At 38.2% G+C, this 11,083-nt stretch overlaps 1 protein-coding gene across 1 annotated transcript in view; it reads right to left on the bottom strand.

Moving 5' to 3' along the window:
* Positions 1-1,753: 1,753 nt before the first annotated feature.
* The window catches only part of slitrk6 (SLIT and NTRK-like family, member 6), a 48,023-nt gene continuing 38,693 nt past the window's right edge, over positions 1,754-11,083 (bottom strand). Inside the window, exon 2 of the mRNA NM_001305553.1 lies at positions 1,754-5,494. Within this exon, the coding sequence (NP_001292482.1) occupies positions 3,002-5,494 (2,493 nt within the window). The 3' untranslated portion in view covers positions 1,754-3,001. The remainder of the gene's footprint in view (positions 5,495-11,083) is intronic.

Below are 11,083 nucleotides of genomic sequence, written 5' to 3'. Positions count from 1 at the left end.
GGCTAATAATTTTGATCTTAAAATAGTGTTTAAAAAATTAAAAACTGCTTTTATTCTAGCCAAAATAAAACAAATAAGACTTTTTCCAGAAAACAAAATATTATCAGACATGCTGTGAACATTTTTTGCTCTGTTAAACATCATTTAGGAAATATGTAAAAAAAAAAAAGAAAAAAAAAAGTCAAAGGGGGGCTAATAATTCTAATAATTTTAACTGTGTGTTTGTGTATGTATGTATATATATATATATATATATATATATATATATATATATATATATATATATATATATATATATATATATATATATATATATATATATATATATAATTCATTTAAAAAGCAGAAAGCCTGCAATGAAACAACAGTGAACAATGTTTAGCCAAAAGTGAATTGCATTACTTATTATTAAAATATACATTCTGAACTCAACAAAACAACATTATACAACGCAAGTATTGATCCATAGAAATTTAAATGAGCAAATAGTATAAAGTAGGCCTAACTATGAAGAAATGAGAAAAAGAGAAGCAACAAATACTGAGTTAATGTCATTACCCAAACACAAACTTTATTATTCCCTTCAGTCTCCTTCTTTGCTGCTTACATTGAGGGTTTTTTCTATAAGAATTAGTATATTAGATCTTTGAGATGCAGGGTCCAGAGCTTGACTATGATTAATTCAATTAGGACATAACTTTAATAAGCATGTCTCAGGAAAATATTACCAGTGTGCAAAATATGTGCAAGACATTTCAGTACATGTCAGTAAAATGCGTTTTAGACTAAGATTATAAAACTGGGTCTGTGAAACCTGGAACAAAATAACATATTTCATATAAGTAGCAATGTTTATTACTGTGTAGTTGCTTATTTTCAATAAATGTGCTACTAGATTATGTCTTTAACATCATCATTAGCACTTTAAAGCGATGTTAAAATTCATTTTCCCTCTCAATTTTACAACCCCTAAATAATAGCAATAGTTTCATTTTCATGGCTCAATTTCTAAATTAAATTAGGAGCAGGGAATGAAGCAAAGGCCATGACTGTGTCTGTGCACAGATAAGTGTTCTTGCAGTGGCCGATCGGTCTTGCAGGGTACCTTGGAAGAACAAATTTGGACTGTGAGAACACAAAACCCATATGAGAAATAAGATGCTGCGAGCTTCCTGTTGATCACATGACCTTTACACGAAAACAGTTTCAGCTTTAGTCAATTTATTTATTTTTATTTTCAGTAAAAATGTATAAATATTTAAGTGCTAAAGCAATCATCTTTTGTAAAATGGAAATAAAAACTATTTCAGCATGGAAACGGCTCGGACAACTAGCGGGTTGTGGGGGTTCCCTAGTGGTGGTGGGGCCCTTAGCAGCCGCAAAGTTCAGTTATAAGGAGGGCTGGCTCTGTTTGGAAATGTGGTCTCTGAGAGATTTATGCCAGCAAATATTAATAATAAATTCTCCATCTTGTCATGTGTATCAACTTAAACTTAAAACAAGTGACACATTATTTAAAACCAAATGCTCAATAATCTGCTTCAACATCTCTTTTAGAACTCGCAAAACAATTTATTTAGCAATTTCACGATTTAATGGTTCGCTTCATTTTATTATTGGCATCAGATATGCTGCGTTAGAGTATATCAACACCAGTCGAGAAAGAATTTTCCATTGATTCTCATTCTTTCTCCTCCTTATTTATTTGTACCATGTGCTATCTGTGTTACTGGACATGATATTGCAGTACATCCAATTTATTATATATATTTTTATTATTATTTTGTTATGTACAGCTTAATTGGTACCACGTTAAAGGCACACAAACATATAAATGTAAAATTATGTACAAATATACAGAATAAATAACTCTCATCCACACTTGTACAAAATAAAGCTATGGTGCTCTTCCATACAGTAAAACATTTCAAGGCTTAACACAATAGTCTGTGTGCATATTTTCTCTATACATGTACATATATAGATATAGAAATTCTTTTCTTCTCCAGCCAGTTGATGAAGATAAAACACCCTGCATAATTGTCATGCTGAAAGAAAATAGTCGGATATGATTTGTGTTTTCGAAAGGAACTTCAAACAACATTAATATACAAACCAGAAGCTACACTACTCAGTTTTCCAATTGGAAACGAAAAATGGCATAGACTGTGCGGACTCACAACGTGATTGTCATCAACCACTTTCAAATGGTATTTTAAGTAGTGCAATTCTTTTCATTTTCTCCGAGAAAGAAGCCCAGCAGAGTTTTTGTCCATATCAGAAACAGTGGAGGTAATGAGCAAGTGGGTCTGTATGACATAATTTGTGAACAAACTCTCCGGGCGTGTTGAGAATTCCAGGTGAGACGGCAATTTCAGACACGATAAATGAGCCCACTCATAAAGTCTGACCTTAGGGTCAAAACAATAGCCGCTTGGCAAGCCGCTTGCTGTTGATGGCGCCTTATTTATTAATAAATGCAATTTTCCAGCATCTTCAGATCCAAGTACCCCCATTATTTAATATTTAATGCACGAAAACTGTGTTGGGCATGTTTAATTCAAAGCTTAGCAAATCAGGGAATGTTTTAACTAACCATAAATGTTCTGTCTGACAGAAAAAAAAAATGAAAGAAAACATGTTTTCTTCCCTTGCTACAGAGTTAAAAGATCTGCCACGTACATTAGAGATACAGAGATAGAAATGTGAAGTGAATCTATGCTAGTCTCTCTACTGTGTAGTAAACATAAAGAGAATGCATTAACCACAACGCACAACAAATACGCTGCTATCAAAGCCAATCGCGTCCGAAGACGTAACTCTGTGGCTCTTTCTGCATGTCCGATAGCAAAGGTCCACCTGAAAAATAGACATCGTGTCCACATCGAATGATTGCATCGTGAGAATCGCCTCTACTCTGGATTTGTTGTGTTATATCTCTCTATAACCCAGAATAAACTCTCAAGGCACTTGGAGTATCAAAGTATACAGTGTACTTATCTCAGTTGAAAGTCGTTTGATGCTCTAAGACTTCTAAATAGTCTGGTTCAGCATGTAAGTTGGCTTTGAGTTCAAAGTACTCGTTTTTAGTCTGTTCCACCATAACTTTCCGAGGCCTTGTATAAACGAGAGTCTCCATGAGCTTCAGCTCTTTGTGATGGTTTGGGACTTGCATGTCCACAGCTGGTTGTAGCTGTGAAATGTTTTTCCTGAGGTATTCGGTGAGGCTGAGCTGTTGGAGTTCCCGCTCCCTTTCTAAGATGCTCTTGTACAAGGAACTGGTATCTCCCAAACCCACAAACTCAGCGGGATAGTCGGAAACGGCCCTGAACTTCACGTTGGGCAGGGATTCATTGCCCTTATCAAGAAGACTGTGGCAGATATGCTTGGCTTTCTCACTATCGTAGTCGCCTAGCTCGTATTCTTTGTGCTGGGAGCAGTAACTAGGGTTTCGGCAAACCTGAACAATGGGGCTACGCGATGGTTCGTCGTACATGACAGGTCCTTGCCTTTCGGTTACATGGTGGGTGGTCTTCTGGCCGTACATGCTGTAATGCAGGTGGATGGGACTGCTCTCGCGAGGTTGCTCTTCAGCTTGTTTCTTTTTGGCTTGCCTCCGCCGACGGTGTAGCACAAACACAACTATCCCAGCAGAACAGAAAATGACGGTCAGGAATAGGATGAGAAGGCAGAGGATGAGCACTGAAAGTGGCACTTCTTTCAGAGACCCGAAGAAGCTGCTGGTGCCACCTTGCGGAGCAGGCGTGACTAAAAAAACATCCTCCGTGTGTTTGCCTATGGACTTATAAGTGACTAATCCAGGACAGAGTATGTCATGTTTCAGGTTTCTAACATCAACAGCGGCCAGCTTTTGTGGAGTTTTGCATAAGATAGTTCCCACCACAGTATCCCTGGTAAGCCTTTCCACCCACTGTTTGAGGCTGACCAAATCACAAGTGCAGTCCCAGGGATTGTCCTCAAGATAAATTTGCTCCAGAAAACTGAGCTGCTCCAAGGCATTACTCACCGGTAAGTGCGTAAAGACGTTTTTCCTTAGGTTTAACATCACCAAGGGCACATTGCGGAATATTTGCGCTGGGAGTGTGTTGAGTAGATTGTTGTTCAGGAACAGGAGTCTCAGATTTGTCAAAGGATTAAACGATCCCGCCTCAATCTCTTTGATGACATTATACTCCAAGTACAGGTACTCCAGGTTGTGAAGACCGAGAAACATAGTTGCAGAGATTCTCTCTATCCTGTTTCCATTCAGTTGCAGCTTTTTTAGATTGCTCAAGCTCAGGAAGGTTTCGTTGTCGATGTAGTCGATCTGGTTGTTGGACAAATTAAGCACATCCAAAGTGTCGTATGTCACAAAATCATACTTGTAAAGTCGTTGTATCATATTTCCAGACAAAAACAGCTTGGTTGGGCTTTGTTCGAGAATGCCTATATCCGATATCCTTTGAATGCCTCGGTTTTCGCAGTGCATTAAAAAACCCGCACTTGGGTAACAAGAGCACACTGATCCACAGACTGTCTCGGGGCCGTTTGCAGGGGTGGGTTTCTTTGCGTCATCTTTGGCATTCGGTATCTGGACAACCTTGGTGGATGGAGTGACAACCATGTCTTGAGACTGTAATGGCTCTTCGAGATTGATGTCAGCATGGGAGGGGCAAAGCGAATCTCTTTTGACCCTGGCCAACGAGGTGCCCTTGAGATTTTCAGGCTTGTTGCAGACCACCTCGCCGATAGACGACTGCGCTCGCATGTTCTCAATCCACACCTTCAAATGCAAGATTTCGCAATTGCACACCCAGTCGTTATCCTCCAACAGGAGCTCCATGATACGACCGATATGCTCCAGGAAACCTACGTATGGCAGTGTCTGCAGCTTATTCCCGCGCAGATCCAAATGTGTCAGAGGCACAAAGCGGAAAATGTTGCTCGGAAGGAAGTCGATTGAGTTGTCATTGAGGATCAGAACTTTGAGACGGATGAGCTTGCTGAAAGCCCCAGGCTCAACCACTCGGATGAAGTTGGTGTCAGCCTGAAGGTACTCCAAATTTACCAACCCCTGGAATGTGTCCTCCTTCAACATAACCAGGAAATTGCTGTTTATGTGCAGCTTTTTCAGGGATCCCAGTGCACTAAACACGCCAGGTTCGAGCTCCTGTATGCTGTTCGCACCGAGATGTAAGGTAATGGCATTCTTGAAAGCCTCCACGTCCTCTGCAAGTAACTCCACCAAGTCATTTTTGTATAAATTTAGATGAAAAGGTACATCTGATGGTACTTTCACATCCGAGATTCTGCTTATGTTTCTCTCCTCACAGTTCACGTACAGTACTCCATCTTTCTCCTCACAGGTGCACAAAGATTTGCAAGCTCCGCCGTATGACGCCTTGGACTCAGTATCTCCAAAACTAGCACCAGCAAAGAAGGAGCAAATGAAAACAATCCTGGCCAGCATTTTTTTTTTATTTCTTCTGTGCATCTGCAAAGAGAACACAAGGGAGAGAAGGAAAGGTAATTATTGGATGCAGTAAGCAGAAAAAAACTTATATAATAACTATAAACAGAACACACTGAATTGTGTGAATTATTGCATGAAGCTCACAATGCTGAGTTTAATGAAATAATCAGGGTACAGTTTGGAAAAAATAACTTATCTGTGGCTAAATACAGATATTCAGAAGTATTAAAACCTATTAAAAGAGAGTTAGAGATGTATTGTGCTATTGCGTATAAGCAGTGAGTGGAACACTCACTCAAAGCTCTTTATAACTCTAAAATAGTCCTAAATGAGCAATTTGGTTGCGTCATTGATAATGATGGTAACAGTGATAATTATATCACATTAAATACTTAGGGAAATAATTAAGTATCTGAAATTACTGGGGTAATTATATTCTAATCAAGAAACAGACTCGTATGCTTCATATTTTTTAGATCAAGCAACTGAACAAAAGGATTTCACCATTTTTTTGCACAAGAAAAGCAAAGAATCTGTACGCACGCATAGCCTACATTTTCACCATGACAGACTGAATGCTGCACGATGTACTTTTCATCAGTCCCCAGCAGCAGACACCCTCCGAGACTTCCTTTGCATAATTAACTGCTTTCCCTGCCCTTGTTACCTCTAACATCTGGATGACTGTGCTTTATAGTGTTCTATAATCCTCTCATTAGTCCAACTATTATACCTCAGGATTAATTTTAAAGAAAAGAAAGTGTGTTGTTCATAATGCACAGCTCAGAGATTTCAGTGTGTGTATTCTCATAGGATTAGGACGATCCAGATTAATGGTATACTGTGGATCTATACTATAATAATCAATATTCACCTTTGTTTTATTGTGAGGCCCAGAACCTGTTCAGCTGCACCACAACATTGCAATGGAATCTGAAGTGTGATGCATTACTTGTCTGTTTTGTGAATGACTGCTCTTGTGAGTTATTGCGAGTGAATCAATACAGTGATTCTTTTAGTAGTTCATTGTATGAAATAAATTAATCTTATGCAAGGGTTATTTTTAATAAATCAACAGTGTAGTATTGATGCATTTAATAAATCTGTAATGGTAAATTGGATTGATTGATTGATTGATTGATTGATTGATTGATTGATTGGTATAATTACAGTAGGTTTTAGTAGTTTTTGTTTTGATTTGTCCGTTAAAATACCCATAAAATGAATTATTCATTAATTTTCTTTTCGTCTTAGTCTCTTTATTAATCTGGGTGGACCACAGCGGGATGAACCGCCAACTTACGCAGCATATATTTTAAACAACGGATGCCCTTCCAGTTGCAATCCATCACTTGGAAACATCCATTCACACTCATTCACATACATACTCTATGGACAATTTAGCTTACCCAATTCACCTATACTGGTCTTTGGAGTGTGGGGGAAATCCAATGCAAATACAAGGAGAACATGCAAACTCCACACAGAAATGCCAACTGACCCAGTCGAGGCTCGAACCAGTGACCTTCTTGCTATGAGATGATTGTGCTACCCACTGTGACGCCTAAAATAAACTAAATATATACAAAGTAGTGGTGTATTGGATCACAAATCTTACGGTTTGGATCATATTATGTTTTTTTAGTCACGGATTGGACCATTTTTTGGATCTATGCCACCTATTGGTTAAATAATGTAATTGCTGCCTACAACTTAAATTTTTGATCGTCAAGTTAAATGCATATGATGGTGATTTTAAGCTTTACCATAAACATCATTGATATCTAAAGTATAAACTGCTACCCCGGTACTTCTGTGTTATTTGACTGTTTGTAAACTAAAGACTGAATCTCTTTCTTGAGTTTTGTTTTTCAAACACAGATGCAGTGATTTGAAGTATTTATAAACATATGCAAATCCCCATCATTTATAATTTATGCTGCGTGGGTGTTGAGATCCCGATCTTTAAATGATTATTCATGCAGCTTAAACTGAATGTGTTAATGCAGGCTAATCATATAGTGACAAAACACCTTTAATAACCTAAGAAACCCACCACATCCCGAATAGCCTACCACAACTTCTTCCGTCAAGTTTATATTTTACAGAAAAGCCTAAATGCTTTCATACATGTGATCTGAATGATGCAAGAGGCAATGTCTCTGTGAACTGTACAAATTTAGTAAAGTAAAAAAAATATATTAATACGCTGGTTACATGTGTTTCAAACCATGGGTTGTTATCCATACGAATCACCCCTAATATCAATTCATCATTACGCTCTATAAACCACAGAATAAAGCCATCATAAAGAGATTTGGGTCAGTTTCCTAACAAGAAAAAAGATCTAGGTCTATTTCACTGTCAATGTCACACAACCACATTCCTTCACAGAAGTCAAAGAAAAGCCTTTGGTTTCAGCTGCTGAAGGTATTAAATAACATTAGTGTTGAAGTTCTCAGGAAATGTATTGACACTTTGCATGAGAGATGCAAACTAATATATATCAAAGTCAAATCTGCAAAAAACCCCGGTAAAACTAGTTCCATATGATTTGTGTTGCACTCAGAGCCACCATCTGCATGGAGACACTTTTTCATGAACACTATGATATTAAATCATGTTTTGCCAATCAAAATCATATTAAGGCAAAAAAGTCAATATTTTCAGATCTGTCAAGAATCTTAATAATTTTGCACACCATTTACAGCACGTCATGATGTACGATGCGTACATATATGTTGATCCTAGAACATCTTTTTGTTTTTGTTTTTTTTTTCTTTGGAAAATGTAACCCATACCTATTCCCTATACCCAACCATAACTCTAAACTATTGCCAAAATCAGAGGGGAATAATAGTTGGATAACAATCATGTAGAAGTGCGTAAACCTAACTGTGAACTTGACATAAACTGTAAACATATCCCTTAATTCTGATTGGCTGATTGGAATGTTGTTCCAGGATCAACATAGATGTTAAACTAGGAACATGTCCTACTTGGTCATATCAGGTTGGCGGTAATTTGCAACAACAAAATATGACATAATCCTGTAATTAAGATACACAATGATTCAGTTTACAGCACTTTAAAAAAAAATAAAACTGAATTATTGAAATTCATTATAAATAATCACACATTTTAGAGTTATTTTAAATGTAGGCTATTTATTGATTATCTAATGAACGGAGCTATTTTGTTCTGTTTTTTGTTTTAACATTTTTATGCAAATTTTAAGGCACCAGAATGACTTCAAAGGGCTTTGTAGCGAGATAGTTAAATTCATATCATGTTTCATATCAGGTGTGCCTGTTGTTTAGCTTTTCCAAATAAAGTTCAGCAGAACTCTGATGCAAATCTCATCACATGCCTCAACAATGTACTGTATTGTTCTGTTCAGTTTTTTCTTTTTTATAAACACCAGCATGGTGGCTCAGTGGTTAGCACTGGTGCCTCACAGCAAGAAGGTCACTGGTTCTAGTCCTGGCTGATCCAGTGGGCATTTCTGTGTGGAGTTTGCATGTTTATGCATGTCCCCCACAGTCCAAAGACATGTGTAAACTGTATGGCTGGACACTTGTACTGCGTGCGGCTTCCGGAAGTGCAGGCTTATAAAACTGTCATTATTGTTTTATCTAAAAATATATATATTGCGATAATTAATGTTATTGAATTATCGCCCAGCCCTCTGTACATTACAGAAAAATGACTTATGTCGAGCATCAGAGAAAAATAAAAATAAACGTCGGTCACGTGCACATGGAGTTCACCTGTTACATCTAGAGACTGTTCACACACACACACAAGAAATGGCGATTCTCCTAAAGAAGCCACACCATATTTTCACTCATCACAGACACTTGTCAGATTTTATATTAGAGAGCTAGCATGAGGTTGTTGTTACAAATGGGTTATATGCACAGAAGTGTTGTAAGTGTGGCTTAGTAATAAGCGAAATTCCTGCACGCCGCCGGGCCAACCACTACATATACTTCTAACTGGCGAATGACATAGACTAGTGGGTTGTCTGCTGTCGTGTTGCGGTGGGCGTGTTCGCGAATTCTGAAGGCGTGGCTTTGAAACACAGTCCCTCCCCTGCCATCAAAAGCAAAACCTTGAAATAATGCATATATATTTCATATTGCAGCCCCTTGCCATGAACCAATCACAACGCTTCGAATTGCGATTCGATTTTGATTAATCGCACAGCCCGACTCTGGACCATACATTTAAACAACCCAATTTTTTTTTATGTTCAATCGACTATTTTTTTTTTTTTTAACCAATATCTAATAACCTAATTGCTTCATGTAGTCCCAACACAAATCAATTGTGTGGCTCCCATACATTTTTTGCAGTGCTTATAAATCAAAAGATATCTCATCTAAATCTTCCAGGACTTCCTGATGCGATCTTTATTGAGCGTTGATATTACAACTTCGCATTCGTTATTCCCTGTCAACAATTGTTTCACTTCATGAGACGCATCCAGTTGATATTTAAATGAAAAATAAATCCCCAGAGCTACAGAAGCGCAAACAGTTCCTCGTGCATTTCTACAGAAGCCAAATAACCACATGCTATTCTTCAGAGTAATGTCATTTAAAGCGACATAATGCAGTTCCATGCAAATGAACAGCAACGTGAAACGCCCTAGAGTCCCCCGTAAAATCTGCGAAGAATGAGAGACTTCCCAATTGTATTGACATGAAAATCAAACACTGAGCGGTCCGGCGTGCCAAATGACACGACAGGCTTGACAGCTTTGAGCAAACACAGCATGCAAAGACAACAAAGATGCTTTTTTTCCGTCCCTCTCTCTTGAGAATGCAGGTACAACGGCGGCAGAAGAAGGCGGGGGAATAAATAAAATTAGATTAAAAGATTACAAAAAAACTCAGTGGAGAAAATGAATGCCTGCACGTCATGCTAGATGACAGGACAAAGATGAGGGAAAAATACGGTCCCGTTCCTATTTTTAGGAAGCAGTGTGTGGCTGACAGTGAGGAGAGAATTTGTGGTCCATTAGGAGTCAGTGATGCCTATGCATTGTGCTCTCATGCATTTTAGCAGGGCCTAATATCCATCTACTTAACTATCTATCTGTATACATGCATATAGCTCGACCCGTGAGTCCTCTTCCCTCAGGTTTTTACGCCCACCCTGCCTGTCTAACCCGCTCCGAGGGGGGAACGGGAACATCTGTCCTGATACAGCAACTTTTTTTTTTTCCTCTCTTTCGTCTTTTCTCTGGCACGGTTACACAGAGCATAAGCTCTCTCACAGGACGGAGAAGTCAGATCTTTTTGGAGCTCTCAATTGTTTCTTGTCCTAGACTGTGAGGAGATTAAACGTGGAACAAACTCAGATGTTTGCTTAAGTCGTTTTTTCTGTACTGAGGAACAAGAGCCGGTAGTCTTACATCCACTAGTTTTAAAGGGATCTCAACACTGTCATGCTCTGATTTCCCTGGATATATCAATGTCTGCGGTTTTATTGCACGGTGGAGGCTCTTTTGTACACAATTGAAGCGATTGTTGACTGCTTTTTCCACTATAAAATGAAATAAAATAAATAAAAAAACACTAAACTACACACATATAAAATATA

The sequence above is a fragment of the Danio rerio genome, chromosome 1 (assembly GCF_052040795.2).
Source record: "Danio rerio strain M-AB ecotype USA chromosome 1, GRCz13ab, whole genome shotgun sequence".
NCBI lineage: Eukaryota > Metazoa > Chordata > Actinopteri > Cypriniformes > Danionidae > Danio > Danio rerio.
Note: the sequence above shows the minus strand (reverse complement) of the source record. Positions and strands in the feature narration are given on the sequence as shown.